Source organism: Leptonotus elevatus, chromosome 2 (assembly GCF_054856555.1).
Source record: "Leptonotus elevatus isolate MCC_2025b chromosome 2, RoL_Lele_1.0, whole genome shotgun sequence".
NCBI lineage: Eukaryota > Metazoa > Chordata > Actinopteri > Syngnathiformes > Syngnathidae > Leptonotus > Leptonotus elevatus.
The window spans coordinates 29,509,602-29,532,866 of record NC_141240.1 but is presented as its reverse complement, the minus strand read 5'-3'; the positions used below and the strand labels follow the sequence as shown (position 1 = coordinate 29,532,866).

At 41.4% G+C, this 23,265-nt stretch overlaps 1 protein-coding gene across 11 annotated transcripts in view; it reads right to left on the bottom strand.

Moving 5' to 3' along the window:
• Positions 1-23,265, bottom strand: part of camta1a (calmodulin binding transcription activator 1a) — a 330,875-nt gene that overhangs the window by 175,078 nt on the left and 132,532 nt on the right. For all 11 annotated transcript variants that reach the window (XM_086068103.1, XM_086068104.1, XM_086068105.1 and 8 more), the window contains one exon: positions 10,817-10,884. In XM_086068103.1, the coding sequence (XP_085924229.1) occupies positions 10,817-10,884 (68 nt within the window). The remainder of the gene's footprint in view (positions 1-10,816; positions 10,885-23,265) is intronic.

Here is a 23,265-nt window from a genome sequence, read left to right as displayed (position 1 = left end):
CCACATTAGAGCGATTTGATCTAGAAGGGATCGTTGCCAGGGCCACACCCAAGGCACACGGCGGCCAGAGAGGTTTCGGTGCGCCGTGAGGAAAACACTTTGTTGATTGAAATACTTCCGAGAGCTTCTTTAAGGAACCCGAATGCGACACACCATATGTCGACAGAATGGCGCCCAAATGGGTGATGGGAGTTTGACGAGCTGAAAATAGGGATTTGATGTTGTAATTTGCAGCATAGTAGTCAATGCAGGGCAGTACAGGACAACACAAAGGGGAATTTAGAGGAGGTACACTGTGTGTTAGAGGCAAGGTTACATGTCTAGTCTGCTCAGTCAGTCAGGGTTGAATAGTCAGTTACCTTGTGTGAGGCAGCACAGTCGAGTGCGACTCTGGTCTCCATGTGTCTAGGTGGCTCATAGTGAGCTCAGCAGGGTCCGAGTCCCGCTCTGTGACGGCCAACCTGGACGCTGCTCACCAGTGCAGAAGCGCTAATTGAATTAAGTCTTTATTATCAGGCTGCAGAGGCAGCAGTTTTCCCATCTCGGCCCGCTTGGCTGACACTTTCTCCTTGAACACCTGCTTGACATCAACTTCCCCCTCTATTTATTTATCCCCTCTCTCCTGTGGCCTGCTGCTGGCTGCTCTCCCTTTCACCGCCTGTTCACAATGGCCGGCCGAGAGAGCGTCACACTGTTTGCCTTGACTGTCCGAGCCTCACAACACACCTCCAGTGAGATAAACACATCTTTGTGCAGTGTTGTGGCAGTACCACAAAGTTTATTACCTTCAGCAAGGAGTTCAGAATTTTTGGTTCTGTGTGATTCAGCCCCCAGTAACACTAATTTCAATGAGGATATGACGTGTGATGTTTTTTTTTCTTCTTTTTTTTCTGGTTGTTGTTATCTTGTGGAACAGTGTAATTGGTGCCAAGGAAAAACTAGGTTGGTGTTAATACAGATAAAAGAAGAGGACATGAAAAACAGGAATCCATACAAAAATAATATATATATTTTTTGGTACATTTTCCTTAATATGTCAATTCATTTTGTAATAGAAAATATTAGAGCCCGACTGATATGGATTTTTTTTAGGCCGATGACAATTTTTGGCAGAAAAAAAAAAATATATAATTCAGAACGTAGAATTAACCCCTCACTATCAATTATATGCGGATTGTTGCTATTCGCGGACCTACCTGGTCCCTATTCCCCGCAAATAGCTTTTTACCATATATATCCCAATATTGCATTTTTCTTTAAAATTGAAAAACAAAAAAGTCAATTTTCTTTTTTGTTTTTATTTGTTCAAAAATACATATTTCATATAGAACATACAATAAGTTATAAGAACATTAATCTTTGTCATGTGTGTTTGTATTACAGTGTCATAATTACAGTATGTTGCACTGTTTTTTCCCAATAAACCCTTTTGCTATGAGTAAAATAGTGGCATCCAGGTTGATTCCTTGCACAACTTGCATTGCCCACCTAAGCATTGCTTGTAAAAAAAAAAGTTTTTACTTTGAATGACAAGGCCATAGAATGACCTTATAATTGTATACATTTCAGGATGCAAAGTTATGGTATATTATTCTGTGTAATACACAATGCGACTTGTATTGTACACAACTGATCTAAATGGTTACAGTACATAAAGTAAAAATATTTGTAATCGGTCGAGGTAAAATTTAGCGCTGATCTAAAATAGATTATTTGATCTCTGATCCATTGACTCACTTGTTATAGGACAAAACAGCTATGTTAAAAAAAAGAAAAAAAAAGTTACATATCCTGAAGTAATACTTGTCTCAGCAGCTTTTAGCAGTTAAGAGAGAATGAAGGTAATGCAGCAAGACAATGTTGTATGTTCAACTGAATAGTCTCCAGTGGGCAAACTGGCCTTTGTAATAAACAGTGGCTGGGATGAGAATGAACATCCATCTCGTCCCCTGGCCATTTCCACTAGCCTCAGGCTCCGGCTGCTTCACCGGGCTTGACTTGGGCATTACTTGAGAGGACAGACAAACAAGAGGCACGATTAAGTCCAAATCCAAGGCAGTCGGGCCTGCACTGGTAATAATCTATTGACTGTGTGTGTTCTCCCTCCGATGCCCCAAAACCACAGAACCTTTCTCCATCGGTCAGTTGAATCCATTTCTCACCTCCCTCCATCTCTATCTACTGTTTACGCAATCTGTTTTCTTTTTCCCCCTCTACCTCGCACCCCGTCAGCTCCATCTTGCCGTGCTCCATCTTTCTTTCGTCTCTTTGTGTAAATCCTCTCCCCCTCACTCTTCCTCGTCCCATCCATCAGGAATCCTCCTATCGCCATCTCATCAATTGCCTTCCCTTATCGACATGTTTCCATTTTCTAAACTGCTCTCGTTCCATCATATTCAGCCTTCTTTCGATGATCATTTTTCAGTTTCTTTCATCACTCTGAGCTCAAACTCTCTCGGTCCACCTCTTTCCTTCTCTCTCTCTGCATCCCAAGGTGGGCTTTCACCCAACCCGCAGGGCCCAGGTGGACTAAGCTGCCTTTGTTTTGGGATGCTCACGAAGCAGCATATGACAGAATGGAGAATGCTGTAACTGTGTAACAATATATAAAGTCTCATGCCAGAACTCTGGTTCCGGTCTACACTGGTTATTTTCCTTTCATCATTTTACCTCAGATAAGAAGGCTACATCGTTATGTTTTTTGTCTGCTTTAATCTTAGTGGTCATTTCAATTTTGTGTTGCTGTGGAACTCCCATCAAACAAGGTGAAAATCTGTGACAGGTTGTTTTCTATCCAGGAGGCAGAGGATTTCATTTTGAACAAGTGATGCAATATATGATTGAGAGTCTGCCACCGGGGTTTATTTTGAAACTTGACAAGTCACACATCCAAGCCTGCAGGAATTGTAACAACTGAATAAGCCCCAAGGGAGAATTTTGGGCACAAGCAATGATGCTTATTCCCAGCATTGGATACTGCATCTCTTCCATTCTATCTGAAGTTCCAAACCCTCCAACAAAGCCTGCTTGACTGTACCCAAAATGGCGAAAAATGTGTACTTCTTGTAGGTTCATCAAAAAAATCAATCAATAAATAATTGTGAAGAATAACAAAGATAACAACCTCCAATCATATCAAGTGCGCCAAAGAATTTCTGCACGGTCAGAAACCATCTCGGGGTCTCAACTTGACTGTAGCTTGTCGTTGTAACCGACTTGAGTGGGTGAATGCTCACATTCGATGGCATCTGGTACGTTGAAGAAGTGTTCTCTTGATCAACTCCGTGCAAAGGCACAACTGTGCAAAAAATGTATATGCCATACATGAGGTGGCATGAATTCAACAAGGGAGAAATGCTCACTCTAACACTGATTTCGATAGATTCATTAACAATATTTGAGGGAAAGGGCCTATAATGTATGTAGGAAAAGTTTGCTGCGTGGATATTTTTGTTGAGTGTACGATCTATAATTATTCCACTTCAGTGTTGGCCAGATGATCAACCAGCATAGATTATGAAGTGTTTGCTTGTCAGGGAAGGTGCAAGTTGTGGTAGGACAACTCTTGGCTGCTTCAAAATGCCTTGAGCACCTGACAGTTCCTGGCCGAGAAGAATACCCCCCCCCCCCCTTCTCCTCTTTCAAGCTCAAGGTGGTGATTAGGGGGACCCATTTTTGAAGACGTGGAAGAAATCAAGATGATCTCAGCAGAATCCTTTCACGAGTGCATAAAGGTTTTGCAGGGAAGGCTGGGAAAGTGCGTTAGACCCCAGGGGCATTACTTCCAAAGGGAAAAGTTTTATATGGATATGAAATTTATCTCTTTTTACATAAGCACTGGAACGGTTCTGACACACCTTGCATACAGTAGTGCATTTTGTGAAACCAAAGGATGAAAATGTGGAGACAAAAGAGTAAATGAAGCCGGGGACCAAATGAAAGGGGGTTGTGGGTGGGTGACATGGAAGGCTTTGGTACACTGCTGGTTCTTAAGAAAATCTGGTTGAAACATTTCAGATTAAGAATGAGTCTTTATTTTAAGACTAAAGTGTCTAAAATCCCCAAATTCTCCCATGTTTCTATTGTGGAACAATTCAAAGTAACTGACATGAAAAGGTGTGACTCACTTCCTCCATTCAAAAAGAGGTTGAAAAGCAAAGCAATACACATGTGTAAGGGCAGTTTTTTATATGAGTATGTACAGTATATATCTTGAGCTATTTTTCTTTTGTCATATTATTGCATTACTATGAAATACTTCAAAATATACAAAGAGCAAGTGGTAGAACTCAACAATATAACTTATTCTTAATTCTACTCACACGACATCAGTATTAAAAAAAAAAACACCCACAATAAATCTAACTGGCAGTGTAACCTTGTAGTCACATAGACCATTAAATATGGAAGACAAGAGTGGAGTAATGCCAAGGTTACCTGACTTGAACCAGTGAGGTAGAAGAGCCAGTCCGAGCAAAAACTAAAGAACAAACAATTCCTATTTATCATGATTATTTACAACCAGGATGTTGTGACTTGCTTTTGTTGAATAGATATTTACCTGCAGCCGCGTTCTGTGTACAAAGTACGTATATCCACGTTTGTTTCATATTGTCAGGAAATGTAAGAACACTGACACTGGTCGCTTGGACGAAGATTTAAAATTGAAGATAGGCCTTAAAATGATTTTTTGTTTTGAGAACTGCAGTTTAAATACAGCCTAAAATAGCAGCAATTGAGAGTAAGACGTGTTCCCCCCCCCCCGAGACTTAACACTCCTGCACTTAGCCCATCACAGTCCATTAAGGACGTATTGGAGCAAGAAGAACGTGAAGCTCTTCTCAAGGTTACCTCATTGGTCACAAGCTGTATTCTTACCCACACACCCGTCGCTTTAAAGTGCCAATTTTGGACATCTTCACTTAAAGTTGAGCAGAATTTATCACGATCGGCGCTAAGCCACGTGTCACTAGTAGAATGCATTGCATGGCTCCTTACATAAACTCTGAATGGGAAGTCAGGAAATAATGGAGTCTGGCAGCCAAGTAGGAGCCAGAACGTGCCACCATCAGACCCGATGGCATCAAGCAGTAATTTCTGATGGGTTGGGAGGAAAAACAGTAGAGCACATGCAAAGTAAAGAGATGAAAGGGATTACACTAGTTCACCTCAGCCCACTTCACATTTCATTAACGGTCTGGCTTTTGACTCACTCGATTCATTACCGCTGTCTTCATTTGAAAGTGATCTTATCTAACACCCCTTTATCTTTTATGCCTTTGTTTCTGAGTGTCCCTCCCATTTTATATACGCCTTCCTGTCGCTCTTTTTTTTTTTGGGGGGGGGGGGGGGGCTGGAAAGTCTCTCTCTTTCAGAAATGCACTGTGAACGTGTTCTATTCAAAACACATTCACAAGGATTTACTGTTAATGAGGAACCCTAATGCCATCTCAATTGTACATTCATGAATTGCTGCATGCTTAGAATATGTTTTTTTTTTTCCAATGCGTAGTCATGCTCCGTCAAGCTTGCAGAAATACTGTTTGCGCACACACATCCACAGCCGCCATACACAATAGCAAACAAACAGTCATTAGTAGATTTCAGGCTGCCTCTCAGCTTTGCTTTACTGTGTTGTTGGTGAGCCTGTGCCTCAAGGGTGGCACCGTTGCTGTAGGTTTTAATAAAAGCATTGTCTTTGGAAACTGTCTAAAGGGACTCGGTTTCATTTTGGAGTGCCGCTGCTGTTGTTCTGTTGTTCTTGTCGGAGGAGAAAGGACTATTGCGCTGGGATGTGGGGGCAGTAGGGTTCAGTGTCATTGCAGGGTCCTCCAAGGACTGGGCCCGATTGTTTAATAGTTTCAATATACAATGTCTGTGGGTATCGCGGAAGTACATGTGTGTGTGTTTTTCAAACTTGTAAATACACCACTGGTTGAGATAGCCTGTCCCAGCTGACTTTGGCCAAGAGGGGGGTACTACAGAAAATGACTGTAAAGTCCCCTGAATAACACTTATTAGTGCAGTTTAAGTATTTTTTAAGTTTTGGTCACTATCGGTTATCACTCCCATGAATCAGTCATACCAGCAAATATTTTTCAACATCTCTGTCAAAAAACATGTTACTATACACATTACACAGGTTCATGTCTGTCATGCAATCAAATTGAGATTTGAGTGTCATAATAAACAAAATGAAGGTATAAAAAAAATATATTGTTGGTGCAAAATGCAAGCCTCAGCTTGTAACTTGCATCCGCCATGAATAAAGTACAAAACATCCCAAAACACACTCATATTCATACCTACCTTTCCATAGAGTTATAGACGTTCATGATAACAAGCAACCTTTTCACAATACTCAGGTGTCCATTAGCTCTTTGGCCAGACCACTGTGTGACACCCTCTGGTCAATACTTTCTACATCTGACAGCATACAAACACCTCTGAAAAAGCCCCAGAGGAGACGTTTGTCTCATTTATGGCAGACAAAAAAGGCCTGCACTCTCTCGAACACACACTCAAGATGCGCTCAAATCCCAAGTTGTCTCCATTTGCATTGTTTCAGTGACTCGTTTGTGTGTGCCCTTTCCTCCCACAGGCACCCTGATTCCTAGAATGCTGAGGCAACACATTAACACGTCGTCACTGGCGACAGGAAAGATAGAGTAAGAGTATCTATAGGGGAGGAAACTCCTAATTGTCCCTTTAAATGCATTCCCTACTGCGGAGTAAAGGTGTGGTATGGCGGCTATGTTAAATCACCGCCTGGCTATGGCCTTCATTAAAGCCATAATGCCAGGCTCTCCCTTTAATGGAAATGGAAGCTAGCAAGGCTGTGGGTGTAAATTAAAGTGTAAGGCCCGAGAGTGCGGAGAGATTTCCCGAGCTCTGACAGGTGCGGCCTGAATTAGCTGTAGCGCTGTTGAAGCAGTCAGTGGGAGAACACTGGTATTGATTTTAAGCACGGTTGCACTTCCTATCTGAAAGGGAATGTGGATCACGAGAGCCGGGCGCATCAATCATTCAGCAACACCAATTTAGGGCTGTCACTATCAAATCTTTTAAAATCGATTATCATATCGATTATTCAACTGAATAATCGAGTAATGGTCCCTCCAATATATATGCAGTGTTCCCTCACTTTTTGCGGGTGTTACGTTCCACAGTCACCCCGCGATAGGTGAGTAGTAGTAATGGCCATAAAAAAAATAATAATAATTTAAGTCAACATTTATTACATATGACATTCAGAATATTTTTGTCTTTTTTTTTTTTCATTTTAAATTATGCAAGTCATTTACTGATTATGATTGGCGGGCAAAAATGTTTGATAAAAAAAGCCTTTTTTAAATTAATCAATTAATCGTGATTAATCAAAATTCTAAGATGCGATTCATCTGATTTAAAAAATTAATCGTTTGACGGCTCTAATATTAACGTCTTTGGCACCCCTCCGTAGGATTTTACTAAACGTTATTTAACGTTTTTGGCAGTAAAAGAGTTAATATACTATTACAAAAAGGACAAAAATATCAGCATAAATAAAGAATTGTATATATAAACTAAACCAAAATCATTGATGAAAAACTAAACCCCAACAAAATGAGCCTACACAAAACGGTTAGCAATCGTGATTAGCATTAGCATGCTAGCTAATACATTTAAGGTAAACAACACTACTGCCATTTAGTTCACTCCTATCATTGTATCTACTTCACACGTGCAATAGTATCTTAAAAGTCACTGACAGATGATGCTTCAACAATAGTCCATGATTAAACGAGTGGAGCTACTTATTAGCTACAATGAGCTCAATAACTTCCTGTCCATTGTGTGCGTCTTCAAAAAAGATTCCTGCAGAAACATGGACGGCAGGTCAAACACGTACTTCTGGCGGAGCTTTCACCTATTTTTAAAGTCCACTTATTTGACTTGGTCAACTTTTTAGCCCAATATGAGATGGTAAATAAAGAGAAAACACCAAAACGAGAGCTTTGCTTGTATTGTTAGACCGCGACACATGACTGGCTGCTGTGAGGAGTATTATTGTAATAAAATAAATCACGCTTGCAGTTGCTCCCGTTCACCTCATCATCCTTGCGTTGACGGGCAGCCATCTCTTTTGAGTGTGCGCCCTCCACTACACGTCACCTTGGCTACTTTCAGCTCCTTGAACTGCAGCCGTTGCCCACTCCCATGTTTATGAGCCGCATATGTCAGAGTTGTTGCGTGCATAGGGGGGAAGCCGTGTGATCCTACAGCTGCTTATCGTTTCCTCCTATCGTGCCTTGCTCACCCTGTCCACAGGAGCTAGCAGTGGGGAAAATTAGCCTACTTAGCCTATTCCCCCCCAGGGGTCAAACCAAACACGCAGACCGCACACAGATGTGTGAACCACAGGTGTCCCATGTTTGACCTTTCACCTATTACCTTGAGCAGAAAGCTTTTCATATGGAGGCCAGCCATCAATCAGCTCCCGTCAATCACACATATATGCAGCACCCTTTCATTGCTGACGAGCTTTCCTGGCCTGCCATCCATCACTACGCTCTGCCCTTTTACTGACATCTAGGAAAATACAAACACTTCACACTTCTCTGTCCGTCTCTCTTGTTAAGATCTACACATTCTGCACAGCAACAAAACCTCTCCCATTACTATACGCCACGGGATGTGTTTTTTGTGTCGTCAGGTGTTTCGCAGATGTACACACAAGGGGGACGCTCCCTGGTGTTATGTTTTCTGATATTGCGGCACCTGCACTGAGACATGACGAGAGGTTGAAATCCCAGAGCGCACAGGCTACTGAGAGCAACACATATGTGACAGCCAGCGGTGACAGACTGGCCGTGAGGATCCTGGGAATCGCTTGGCTAGAAAGTCAATGGATCAAAAGTCATGCACGGGCGTCATTGTTGGCCTGTCGTGTTGGAGCATGCCAGAGCGGTGACATTTCCAATATTGGCACATTCTTCAGCTTCGTGTTTGGATTGTTTTGTTTTTGTTTTGTTAACCTGTTACCAAGTGCTTTGATACCTAAAATGTTGGCCGAAAAACAATGACAGATCATTTTAAAGAAATTCCAATATAGCATTTTTCCTTCAAATTGCCTTAGAGTAATGGAAATGTTATATCCTTCTCATTTCTACTTTTTAATCATAAAACAGCTGCAAAAAGATACAAGTATCCGTAGCCATTGCGAGTGCACGGCAAAAATTGGTGCTGTTAAAAGTTGATTTCAACCCACGTGTATTTTTAACACTGTCTGGTTTAAATGTAGGTCAGTGTTGGAGTTATTTGACAGTTAATTTATTTAGTGTAAACCAAAACTGCAGAGAGTTACTGAAAGAAAGCTAAGTAACTAAGTTGAGTAACTCTGACTATTTAAAAAGTGTTATTTCAACTCTGCCAAGTGTGAAGCTATATAAATCTGGAAAGAGTGTTGAAATTGACTCTAGAGCTGCTTGATAATGAAAAAAATATTAATCCTGATTATTTTGGTAATAATTGAAATCACAAATATTCAAATTAACTTTTTTTTTGATTGAAAACAAGAACATATTTAAACGTTTAAAAAAAAATATTAAGGCAAATACAATTCTTTGAAACACTATAACTATGTAAGTTCCTTTTGGACGAAACCAAATTTATAAAATTAGTTGGTTTTTTTTAAATAAAAAAAGTACAAATGTAAATTTTAAGTATGGTTTCCTTGTATAAACAAACAATGCATTGGACTATGCTCTCTATATATAGTATTAGACAATGTAAACTCAAAAATATAAAACAATGTTGACAAAACTCCAACAATTTTTTTTAAAATTTAAACATTTAATAAAAAGAATATATATATATATATATATATATTTATTTTTTTTTACGATTGTGCTAATTTTGTAATAGGTAATAATCAAAATTGTAAATGAATTTTGATTAATTGCACAGTCCTGCACTAAAAATAAGGCTGGGTATCGGTCTGATACCGATACCTGGTATTAGTACTTGCCCATCTCTAATTATTATATTTCACCTATGCATCATTCATCAGAATTGCATCCCTTATATGCTAGAATAAGTAGTAACCAGGATGAGAATTCTTAGGTAGGAAGCAAAATCATTGATGAAAAATAGATTTTCACATTGCTCTTCTGTAAATGTATTCTTATTACCAGTGCCTTTATGCACAGTTCTTGTCAATATTTCTCCAAGTCAATGGAAATGAGAAGGTGCGGGGTGAGAGGAGCATGAGGAATAGGAGCTATGTTAAAAAGCCCAGGGTCCCATTTACACATGCATGAGGATCCATGCAACTAGCTGCATAGCAAAACCGTTGCCCGGTGAGAAAGAATAAGAAACACTTAACATATTGGACTGATTCAAAATGCATGAACATGTCAACCTTGGCAGTGGAGGCCTTGTGTGAACAGCCAACTCATTTTGTGGTCCAAAACTGACATTTGTGACCAATAGTGTTTTGCGTGCAGCATGAGAGGTCTAGGTTAGCAGATGGAATTTTATTGAAAAGTCATTTGCTGTTATCCAACACATCAATGCATCAGTCCATGGAAACACATGATTAGTTTAAAGGTAAATGTGAAGATGGATATGTATGTATGCATGTACTGTATATATGGTATGTATGCAGTTACTATACAGTATGTTCATATTCTTTTCATTTCAGTGTCTTTGGCACAACTAAAAGGAGACTGTTGATATCAGCCCGAAAGTGCTGAGCTTAAAAGATGTTGCTGTCGAATGGAAGGACAATGAATCACGAGTTATGTTTTTACAGATGACGGCGTAATTGTCTTACCTTGTTTTAGGGGACGTTGTTAGCCATTCTTCATGCTTTTCAAACGTTATCAAGTAAGCGGCGATCTCCTGCAAAAAAAAAAAAAGAGCGGAGAGGAGAGAGGAGGGGTGTGAGGCTTCGATATGTCATCTTTAATCACCATTCTCTGGTGTTTGTAATACGCTCAGGCCGCTTCATTGGCATTCCGACAGCCTAGCCAGCAGCATAAATGGAGGGAAAACAGTAGCGAGGAGCTCAAGCAGGTAAATGGAGACCAGTAAAGGTAACGAGAAAGGCAGTTAAGGTCAGAGCATCTTCTGAGACCATCTTTGTTCCGAACGCTTTGATCAAGCTCAAGGACACTTTAGGTGCTCGCCGAAAGATTGACGTCTGTGTCTTCAAGAGCAAGCGGCTTTTAATATTTTTGGTCCGATCCGCACCCAAATCCTTTTGATCTGCCCTTGACACTTCTATAAGGATCAATCCCCTCTTTAACCTTTTTTTATCAAAATTACACAACAGTTGTCTAATATAGTGGATGCTGCTGTTTCAGAAAAGCCTGTAGAGCCTTTGGAGTCAAGTTGTGTAGAATGCAATGCTATAGATGAAAAGAAAAAAGGTTAAATCTACCCCTGGAATGAATAGAGCCACACTTTCATGTTGACTGTGTTTGCCTTGCTAATGCGTCAGTCTGGACCTTTCTTACCAAACTAATGGGCATAAATAAAAGTACATTACATGCTGGTTGACAACCCAATGATTACCAGCGACAGGCGGCAATTCACTCTTCAGCCAAGACATTTATCGCATACTTGGACTGCCGAAAGCACTTGACACAAGGACAGACCTGCTGCCGATGTCCATATGGATTTAAAGATGTGCACTTCTCTACAAGATGAATTGTTTGGTCTGTTAGAATATGGACTTGGTTGTTGTCTCAGGCTGTGTTCAGACTGCGGCCATATCTGATTCCAACCAGATTTCTCCTCAAATACTATTTTTAGGGCTGACTGTCCACACTAGTGTTGAAGTTAAGACCACACCAACTAAGACCAAGACATTATCGAGACTAGAGACAAAACCAAAACTTTTGGAAGTCAAGATAAGACCAAGGTCAAGACCGAGACACCTTGCTAGTACCGTTTCCATCTCCTACTGCCCGACACATTGGCTGTGTTTCCGTTTACATGTCACTTTACAAATGAACTTTTTATGGTTTTGGAAACCAAACTTAATTAGTCATTACTGAAGTTTGTCGACATTTTGTGTACATTTTCGGTGGCGCTGTGTCTCTCGTCTTCATTCACGCTCTGGGTGCAGCTGGCGAGACTCTCTTGGTGGTACCGGAAAGGCAGTGCACGAGCACCTGCATTTTGCATTTCTTACTGATTACAGTAGTACTTGCCTGAGTCCGCCCTGTCCGAGACAGAGACAAGCCCAAGTAAAAATGCATTTGGTTCTGAAACCCTTAGAAGGCGGCGGTCTCAAACCCAAGACCGATCTCCAGAACTACAACATTAGTCCACACTATTTGGTGTCAAAATGGGATCTGGCCCTGTTCAGACTGGGTCACACGTACTACTGTATCTGACAGGTTGCTACAGCAACAACGTCAAAACAGAGGCGTCCTCCAGAACGTGTAGTGCTTGAAGTCACATAATAGTTTTTTTTTTTTTTTACTGTACCGCACTTCGATTCGTGCTCAGTGGTCTAGCATTGGGTCTTGTGTCGCAGACATTCAAAACCAATTGGTGTGTTTGGAGCTGTTCGGACTGAAGCACACCCTGTCCAAATGTGATATGAAACCAACCTCCCGAATGAGGTTTCGATCCGTCTCGCAAAAATCTGATTTCATGTGCTTTGTGTGACTGTTCAGACTACATAAGTGCCATCCAGTTTCAGTCTGATGGGCTAAAAATCTGATTTTGGGTGGCATTCTGACCAAGGACTAAGGCTTGGGTTCTAAATGAAATATTGAACAAGTTTCTACTGCTACCCTTGACCAAGTGTTGCTCATAAGTAAGAAAGAAAGAAAAATGGGAAAAAAAAATCTGCCTTTAGTTTCTCATTCCAGTCGATTTGGATTTATACTTATATGGACTTTGTCATAAGTGTGACCTGGCACAGAGACACAGCACATTGGCGAGTGCCCATAAGGATGCTGCAGGGTGCAGCCATGTGAGGGTGTTTCTAGGCAGCGGCCCCAACTAACGGAGTCTGTAGCATGAACTGGTGGCCTTGCCTCCAGCTGCAGGATGGGACTAACAGCGTTGTGTCGATAAACTTGCTATTCTGATGGGGGTGGTTTTCTCTCTGTCTCTACAACAATGTTTCACTTTGCTGTGGCTGAGGAAAGTACAACAATAACCGCAGTGACAAGTGTTTTGTGGAAGCACAAACACGCAGAGCAAATGTGTTAATTGTTTCAATAACAATTACGGTGAGCACAAGGAAAAAGGGTCACGATAACGTTATTTTTATGCATGCATTTGTAAGTAAATTAGACTAACACAGCTTTGATTAGATTAATGCAAGCTATTCAGCAGGGAGATTGTGGGGGGTGACCGCAGAGCCTGTTAGCACTAAGCCTTGCTCCATCACTCCTCCCTTAAAAATCCATCCACATTTCACACTAACAGACTATGAGAGATGCTGAAGCATGGTCTCCTATTAAAGATACACAGGCGAGCCGCTATACCTCTGGCTTTTTGTGCCCCCCCCATCCTCACCCAACCCTCTACCTCTGAACAGATGCCAGGGATAATACCAAACCCCCGACCAACCATAAAGGTGGAATAATCTTATGGCAAGGAAACAAACAAAAACAGACGTGCTGCCATTAAACAGCTGCAAAGAGACAAAGTTTGCATGGGCGGCATAATGAGAGGCTAGCATGCGTTCAGGTTGAGCAAACACGCTTGTGGCTGAGCGCAAGAAGAATGGGTGGGGGGAGCGCAGTACTCAACACTGATGGTGCATCAAAGTCAAGCCGGCAGCTGTCAATGGGCTTTGGACTATCTGCTGACCTCAACGCCTCGGGTCTGATCTCGGTCACTGGGGAAATATTGAGGGGAGGCGCACCGTATACACACACGCCGCCTCGCTCAACCTCACATGTCAGAGTTTCAGTCCAGCAAGGCTGTTTGTACTTCCTTCCCGTTTGCCTCATCAGCCACTCTGACATGATCCGGGCTGAGATTTTCTCTCCAGGTGCTGTTGAAGGGTATTGTGCAAGTAGTGATGAACGCTACTGGTAAGAAAGCTCAAGAAAATTCAGTTCAAACCAACTTGGAGAGTCCGAGTAGAGCGGAACATGGATGTCTCATTTGCATATTTTGTCTCTGTGTTAGAAAAGCATGAGAGAGTGTTCGAAAGGCCTCGATACACCAAAACAATGTCAAGAAGTGTCTGGGCATCACCAACGTAATGACGTAGCCGTCGATAGAGCGTTTGGTGGGAGTTATGGGCAGATTCAACATGTTGAATCAGTGTCGGAAAGTTGTGACATTTGATCACTCTGATTGGCTGTTAGTTAGTGAATCAACACAAGAACAGCAAGTGAACGCAGAAAAAAAACAGCAATGACAAGCAGAAAAGCCTTTACAATTTCATTAGTAATTATAATGTCTGTCTGGACAGGATATGGAGAAGATTAATTTGTCACTATGGTTCAAGCGAGACCGGCATTGCACAGTATGACATTACTGTGAAAAGGGTCTGTTGATAGAGTGATGAAAGCCAAACCATGCCAAGACAAGGAGACGCAAATGGATATACCACGTATGATTTACTTTTATATTATACGATACTCTGTGAAGAGCCTGACGTGTGCTTTGCGGGGGAGCACATCGCGAGTGAAAAAGATAGCGGTATGCATTGTTTACATTTTTATATCCCGCTCCTTGTAAAGTGTTCACAATACTAGTACTTGGGTACCTGCCCATCAGACGGTACCCACATGCTACAATAACTGCTACCTCAGTGACTTATGCATTTTATGCTTGTTACAGATTTTTTTAAATTGCTGTATTTTATAATTCTGCACTTTTTAAGACTTGTAATTTCATAATACACACTATGTATTTGGCATATTGGTATTTGTATGTAATTTTAACTTGCTCTGTTATCTTATTTTATGGGGACGACAGATGGAAACTAGCATTGTGCTAAATCTGGTGCAGCCATCTTCTTAATGTTACTGCACACTGTCTTTTTAATAACCTAAAGTCAAACTCAAGCTTTCTGGTTGCCTTTTTCTAACAGTGAGGAATAAGGACAAGCGCCACCAATGGTAAAGAGAGGTATTAAAAGACAGGTATTATTTATCGCGCATGCGCAGAAGGTATAGTCGGTGTCTGTTTTTTGCAGTGTGTATTTCCGTCATTTTTCCAGCAAAACGTGCCACAGTCAGGCCGACGTCGGCATCGGTCACACTGGCCGACAGATTGGTTTGGAATATCTGAACTGATTTCTGTCCACTGAGAGACAAACAGAGGATCCAACCAACGGTCGCCTACTTCGTCCTGACACGCCGTTAGCATTATGTTGAGAAGGAAGCTTACATTCTGTATTTATCTCTACATAACGTCTCTAACTTAACTTTAAAAAGAAAGGTCCACCATGAAATTTTTTTTCATTTGAACGAAGATTTACAGTTCTGTCGTGTATTTCAAAAGATATTTTCTCTCGGGGTTTCAACATCCCCCCCCCCCACACACACACACACCCCGGAGAGGATCGGCTTTTGAAATGTCTCTCTGGGTGAAATTGGAGATGACACTAACTTATTCATTCTATTTCACTTCTTTGCACCACGAAAGGGAGCAGAAAAAGCACTCTGAGAAAATATACACTACGTGACCCTTTCTTTAATATGGTTGTCGCAATCAGTTCCAGTCACCATGCTCACAACAACGCTTTGTGCAACGGATAACAACTGTCACCTTTCAGAGGACACAAAAGGCAACCAAAAATGAGTGTGATGTTTGACGGAAGTATTCCATGATGGAGGGAGCCACTGTCCCGGGATGACCTGAGGCCAAACTATTTTGCTTAGCCCCACCCCTTCCCTCTTCCTCCACACGAGCAACTTTGATTTATTGGCAAAAAGAAAGGTGCTGAGAGGACCAACATTCATGCATTTGGATGACGGAGACGATCATTTGGAACAACTGTCACTGTTCCTTCCAAAGGACAGATAGGGGTATTCTCTCAACACACTAGACATGGTATCATCCTCTCCTTCTGCCTCTACTGTATATCTGAGCTGACAGTAAAAATTATAAAGCTCGGGGGACAGACACACGCACAATACTTTCTGTACTGCACTTAAATTACATAGAAAGCACTCTCCGAGAGTCCAATTGTACACATTAAAGCATCAGTGAGGATATTGTTTTGTGTAACCTGCCATGAGCTATTGTGGTAAATACAAAACCCGACAGTGGAGACAACCCTGTAATGTATATTCATGTTTCATTCATATGCATCCAATGGCTAACTAAAAAATGTATACCAGAAACCACTGAACATAAGTCTGGATACGAACTATAGCACTGAAAGCATGCGCACTCCCTATTTACCAAATTACCAATGGCGAGCCCAAACGAAGGCCAAACCTCGTATACAAATTGAATCGTTCCAAAGTGACACATATGATTGGTTACAGTATAAACACAACAGAGCTGGTCAATGTTATGTTACTCATTGTTTATAAAGTCCGGTAGTGGCATGGTTGCAAGAATTAGCAATTTAGCACCAGCATGAGCGCGCACATTTTACATACGTTTCGGCACCCAAGTTGTGCAAAACGGGAAACAGTTGGAATTTTGCCCCACCCATGTTGAGGAAAAAAGGACCAAAAAGGTAAGTAAGTGTTTTCTACCCAGTTTTATTTTATTGGATATGTCGTCTGCACACATTTATTCCCCATATAAACTCAGCTGTGGTGCTGCAGAAAGGGAATGCAGGGTCTAGTATGACTTCATCATCACATCTCATTACTAAACCAATTTTAAAAAATTTCAAAGTAGGTAGCAAGTTTTTTGCAAGTGTTAAATGTATTTTCAATTCATAATAGTTTTTTTCAACAAACTTGTATTGTTTTATTTTGTTAATGGAAATATTTAGTAAATTTTTGTTTTAGTTATTTTGTTAGTTTTCATTAACTATAATAACCTTGGTGACAACCCTGCAGTGGTCACTTTAATATTAAAATAATTTGTGTCAAAAAGTACGTTTTTCTAATGCCAAAATACAAGCTACAATGTCAACAGCAATACAAATAAACCAATCATTATACTTGCTGATACAATAACACGAGACGAACGAGCAAGTGGATTGGTTTTCTCATGTGTCACACGGAGTATATATGCTAAAATACATTGTACCCACTTCTGCCTCAGAATCAATGTCTTTGGCAACGACTCGTCAATTGTGAAATGCAAGTGAGCCGCATTAGAAAACATAATTTTAACACCTCTATTGATTGCAGTAAAAGCTTGATCTAATGAAATGAATACATGAGAGCAAGAGGATGTGAAAGATAAGATGAGCAAAATGGGTTTGGAAAAGAGGACAATGCCTGTGGCCTGCCTTGCGGTGAAGTCTGGGGAATGCAGTCTCAAAGCTTTGACCTTGTCCTGTACTTGAAAGCAGGAAGTGCAGGAGGGGGACCAAGGGAAGGAGATAGTGAGAAGAAACCTCCCTGATGACCTGGGTTTTACCGCCTTGTGCCCGGTGATCTGATATTTCCTGCAAGGCAGCCCAGGAAACTAACCAGCCGAGGGCCATGAAAAAAATCCACCAGTGGGTGGGTGCTGAAGCTCAAAGCCATCACGAGATTATGTCACAAACACATTTAAATGCAATTAGACCCAGAAGAGATGCAAACACAAAGATACGAGGGATGGGGAGGAAGCTGGAGAATAAAGGAACCAAAAACGCTTCTCTCCTTTTTCTACCCTGTTTGACAGTGATAAATGCATTGAAACCATGAGAAGCATGAAGGTGGCGATTAAAAAGTACGCTTGGGTTCAGAGCAAACAAACCCAGTGAGTCATTTTGTGGTTCTTTTTGTTTACACTTCATGAATTGTTAATGCACAAGCAATAACATATCACATACTTTATGTATGTAATCCCGAGAGCAATATTATTCGTTAAGGAAGGTGGAAGAAGTGAGTGAATCAGTTCAAGCATGTTAAGGTCCAACTATAGCCTTTACAATTGTTTGAGCACATCTCTTAATAGGATGCAGTGTATCTCGTGGCGGGATGGATGGTCAGAGCAGGAAAAGGGGTGGTGAATTCAGAGGGCTGAGACAGAAACAGACACATAAGAGAGCCGAGACAGAGAAAATGGAAATAAAAAACAATGGGGTGTGAGCAGGCTAAGGGCTGTTGACAGCTGCACTTGGCATCTGTTAAAGTGTTGAGAGGATGTTCTATGAGTCCCTTTGCTGGCTTAAAAAGATGGGCCCCCCTCCCAACCTCCCCAATACTCTGCTCATTAGGACTTCTATCGGGCTTCAGAGGGATCCCCAAGCTCAAAGGGGGGGAGCTGCCAGTTCAGATCTTCTGTATGGTCGTAACACGCGTTTCACCGCTAATACTGTACATTATATTGGCAGCACAGAGATGAGTGGTGGGTACTGCTGACCAACAGCAAGGAGGCTCTGGGTTCAAATGTGTACAGTTTCCGTTCTTCCTGTGCTTGCATCTGTGGTCTTCGCCTCTTTCATCACAGTCCTCACCTCACTAACAACGTTCGGTTAACAGAAGACTATATATCCATACCTTTTTCACTGTGACCTGCGCACACTCATGGCCAATAACAAAGCCCTCTAAAGCGGCCACAACAGCAGACTATCCAAAGGGAAGATGCAATTTTGGGGTGTAGAAATAGCTAGTTAGCTATTTATATGTGGGGTGACCCATGACAGACTCCATTGTGCGTTACAAGGCCCAGCCCAAAAAAGTCAGGAAAAATTGTTTACAGACTTCGAACTCAACAATGATTTACTACTTACAGCAGCAAAAGGTACAATACAATACCAGGATTCTACCTTTGGCCACAATGCAATGCGGGATTCTAGTTAAGGAAAGCCCATTAAACTAAAAAGAACAACTTTTCCATAGTTAGAAACAGAAGTTTGAATTCAACTAGACATGGTTCATTGCCGTCAATACGACTACTAGGGCATGGGGATTTTGGGTGCCAGTCCAAGCTGATAAATATGTAAGTACGTAAATAGTCGCAGGAACAGCCTATGAAAAAAAAGTGTAAGTTACGGTCCAAAAAAACATGGTACATACTTCTAAGTCTTTACACGTTTTCACAATTATTTCCAAACATGTATAATGTATTTAGAAGCGTATCTTTGAATTCACATTACAACGTATTTAAACTTCTATCACTGGCTCTTTTTTGTCACATAGAGGGAGGAACTGGAAATACATGCAATATTTAAAAGTTAAAAGCTTTAATATATTATATATATAATTTCTTTTTGTATTGATTCTGGCTGTTTTCCAGTTGTTGGTCAATGAATGTTGTCACGCTTCTGCTTAAGATGCTGCTCGTACAACCACTCTTTAAAAAAGTGCAGCATTCTCCTGGGAAGCTTTCGCTTATTCCTTCAAGCTGCATGCCCCTCTGCTCCCATAATCAATGTTCACCACAGTTGCTGGTCCACCACACAATCCTTTCTACATACAATATGTCACAGGCTTGGCAATGCATTCAGTTATTTTCAGTGTGCCTCCATGTGTCCCTTATTTCTAGGGAGGCCGCAATCGATCGACCAGTGACCAGAATCAGCTGGATTTCATCTTGATCGGCCAAGACTGGTGACCTCTTGAAGCCGAATGTCATGCTACGCAGAAATACAGTATATACACACAATGGCAAATATTTATGAGTGAACAAAAAAGTGGATGCAGCCATTGTCAATAACAAAAGCACTTGGGAACTGTTTGGCAAAGGATGGTCATGAATGTCATAATCATGTCCAGCTTCTGTGAGCGACAAATGAGTTTTTGCAAATGTTATATGGTAAATGGTATTTCATTTATATAGCACGTTTCCACCTTACAAAGCCCTCAAAGCACTTTACATTTAACTATTCATTCACCTGCTGACGACACAGCATCAGGAGCATCTGGGGGTTCAGTATCTTGCTCACATTCTTTGACATGGTCACAATGGCATGGGAACCCACAAACTCTGGTTTGGAAGACGACCACTCTACCACTGAGCCACGCCGCCTTATTATGTGAAAGGTACTGAATTTATTTACATTTTGTTGATATGAGGCCAAAGGTTGTACACTAGACTGACAAAACATGGCCTTGGGTGATATTTGAGATGTTTGCAATGCGACTAGTCAATTATTTGTCTCGACAAAATGTCAGTGTGAAACTACAAGCTAAACCTGGAGGACTGATGAATGGGCTATTGTGTGAGTGCAGATCAACAGTGTGCGCTCGCAACACAGAATTGGACGTAAAGTTGACTGAGATGAAATACATTCATCTCTGTCAAGTGTAATTAGGCTCCATTGTGACCCTGTAGTTATTGCTTTGGATGTGTGTGTGCCTGCTGTTCTAAAGCCCATATGGGACCTCCTATTGCTGTACCCTTGAGGAATGTGTCCTGTACAATGTACAATTCTCTTGCCACTCTCCCTCCTCTTAATTCTTTCTTATTCTGGCGCCAACTTCTGCTTTAAAACATGCACCATGAAAACATGTCACACTCCATCAGTAAACAGGAAGCAAATACAAATGGATGCGATGAAAAGGTCTGTGGGATGCGGCCGGAAGATGCTAGGTTCACGTGCAGGTACCCCGTGGCTGCCCGACCTCTGAAGTCTTCTCTGCACCTTCCTTTGTATCACTGAAGCACCTCACCACCCCCGTTCGACCCATGCTGGTAGCCCGACTAAGGAGAACAGCAAGTGGTGGAGCTTCCAGCCTTACAACAGCCCCACTGTTGAGACTCCAGGGTAACCAAATCTGGCGCTTAATTTTTCTCCCTATCTGACTTTTGTTCAGGAGGGAGAAAACCTGCAGTAAATGCCAAACATACTATATAGGCAGCAGCAGTCTGTGCCTCCCCTCACTATATGTCTTCCCTTTGACAGGTGCTGCTGTTGTGGTAAGCATCACATATTTAAAGTAAGTGTCAGATTGCGCAGCCAACAGCCGCAGGGTCTATTTCTTCCTAATTTAATTTGAAAATGTGATCGAGGGCAAACATGGTTGGAGCTTTGAATGAGACAAATATTGCGATGCAAACCCACAGCGAGGGCATTCGGTGTCATCAAAATACGAGAGGAGACATTGTGAGAATCTCCTGCATTATCTCAATTCCAAAATATCACCTCAAATGCTCCCAATAGCAAAGCAGCACAAATAAGATGACAGCGGAATCTGGAAGGTCACCATTCAGCTGGTATCAATCACGTCAGCTCCCGCACATTGCCGATGAGGGGAGGAAGGTGGGCGGAGAGCAGTGACTCCGCAGGCTTCCATGTGCAAATGAGCTGAGGTCTGTCTCGTGTGAGCCCCAAAGTGTATTTATTTCAGCCTCCAGAATCAATTAATATCCACATTAGCCCTGAATTACGCTATTCAGTAGCACCAAATGACTGAAGCGCCCTTGCATGAAACCAATTTCAAACTTTCAATCCAAGATACACCCGATGCCACCCACGACCCTTCCTCCTGAATCACTGGTTTCTTATACTTACACTCATACGCGCAGGGAACTGTGTCTGGGCTGTGAATGTAATATCTTTGTCACTGTTTGCAATCTCCGCTTCAGCTTGAATAGTAAAATACAGCAATTTCTAGAGCAGTGTTTCCTAACCTTTATTGAGCAGTCACCTATTACACATTAGAAAAATCTTACGGCAAAAATGTTACAAAAATGTATGAATTCTCAAATAAAGATGATCTCATCTCAATTTACTTTAGGTTGATTGTTCACGCCTGCAATCCACTTCACAGGCATGATGACCAATTGAGCCACCCTTCATCCAACTGTTATACTTGGGTTGGGAATTAAAACAGTTCTAAAATGTGAACGGAATTTAGCAACCAAACCACACGTTCTACCAAAGAAAAGGGTGACAAATCTTTAGCATTAAATACTTAAAAACACTTCACAGGTTATTTTCTTGCTGTTATTTTAAATGACAAATAGGTTTGTTCAAAAAGTATTCTCAGTTGACACTCGTTCTTTTGCTGGTATTACCTTGTCCAATCGCTCGACTGTCCTGTGTCCAACAAGCCTTATATTAGGATACGGACACAGCAGAAGTGTGGTTATTTTGCTGGTGTTTCCTTTCAAACCAATGCTCGTAGATAAGTTTGTATTTTGATTTCCAAAAAAAGAGGACCCATGGCCAGGCCTCCAGATATGTTAGTGTTCACGTTATCTGACTATTTATGGGTAGAAAATAAAACATCTATCCATCCATCATCTGAACCGCTTATCCTCACGACAAAAAAAACAACATCTCTTTTAAAGTTTTACTTGAGAAATGAGAAATGACATAACTTTCCAAGCCCAACCCTTTTTGCTCCCGCGGTCGTTTCGAGTGAACCAAACATGGATGCACAATTGCACATGTGTATCATACCTTATGCTATTTCATGGAAGAGCATTTCATTGTTTACCCTGTCACCATACATCGCTGGCATAGAGAGTTAAAGAGAATACATAAAATTCCCAACAGCATCCATGAGAAAGTTACAGCACACTACAGTTGGGAATCACTGTTGTCAAGAATCTAGCAAATATGAAAGAACAGTGGGAGCAGAAGTGAAGGTCAAGAGAGAGAGCGAGTAAGTAAGTGAAAGAAGTTCGGCCTTTTTTTCCGTGACACAAAATATAGTGAAGAGAAACGGGATGAACAACATCGCCCACACGGCTGTGTCCTCAAAATGAAATAATGATTCCGATAAAAAGAGTCACATCCGAGGTTTCACCAAAGGGAGGGTCAGCTCTCCAGTCCACGCCAATTAGCTGACCGAAATACTTTTTCCCCCCTGCTCTGACAACTTGTTAGCATGAAAGCATGCTAGACTATATTCTTCATTACCTTTTCTGTCCAGTCTGTACAAATCAAACTGACCTCTGTAATTCTTCTAGGAGCAAATTACATCTTTGTCCATGTGTCAGCACGCACACACGTGTAGTCTGGATATAAGTGCACTTCATCAGTCAAATCCTTTCATGAACTGCTACTACTACTGTTCTTGCTGAATTATGTTAACTCCACGAGAGGGGCTTTCATAATTAAAGTGCATGTAAGTGAATGAGTTTCTGTGAATTGTGCAGACCCACAAGCACGTGTGCATGCGTGTCATTCTGTCTAGACTTTTGTGTAGCCCTGGCTGCTTTTCTGTCATTGTGTGCTTTGTGCTCATATTCCAATCACAATCGTGTGGACCGGCGCCTGAA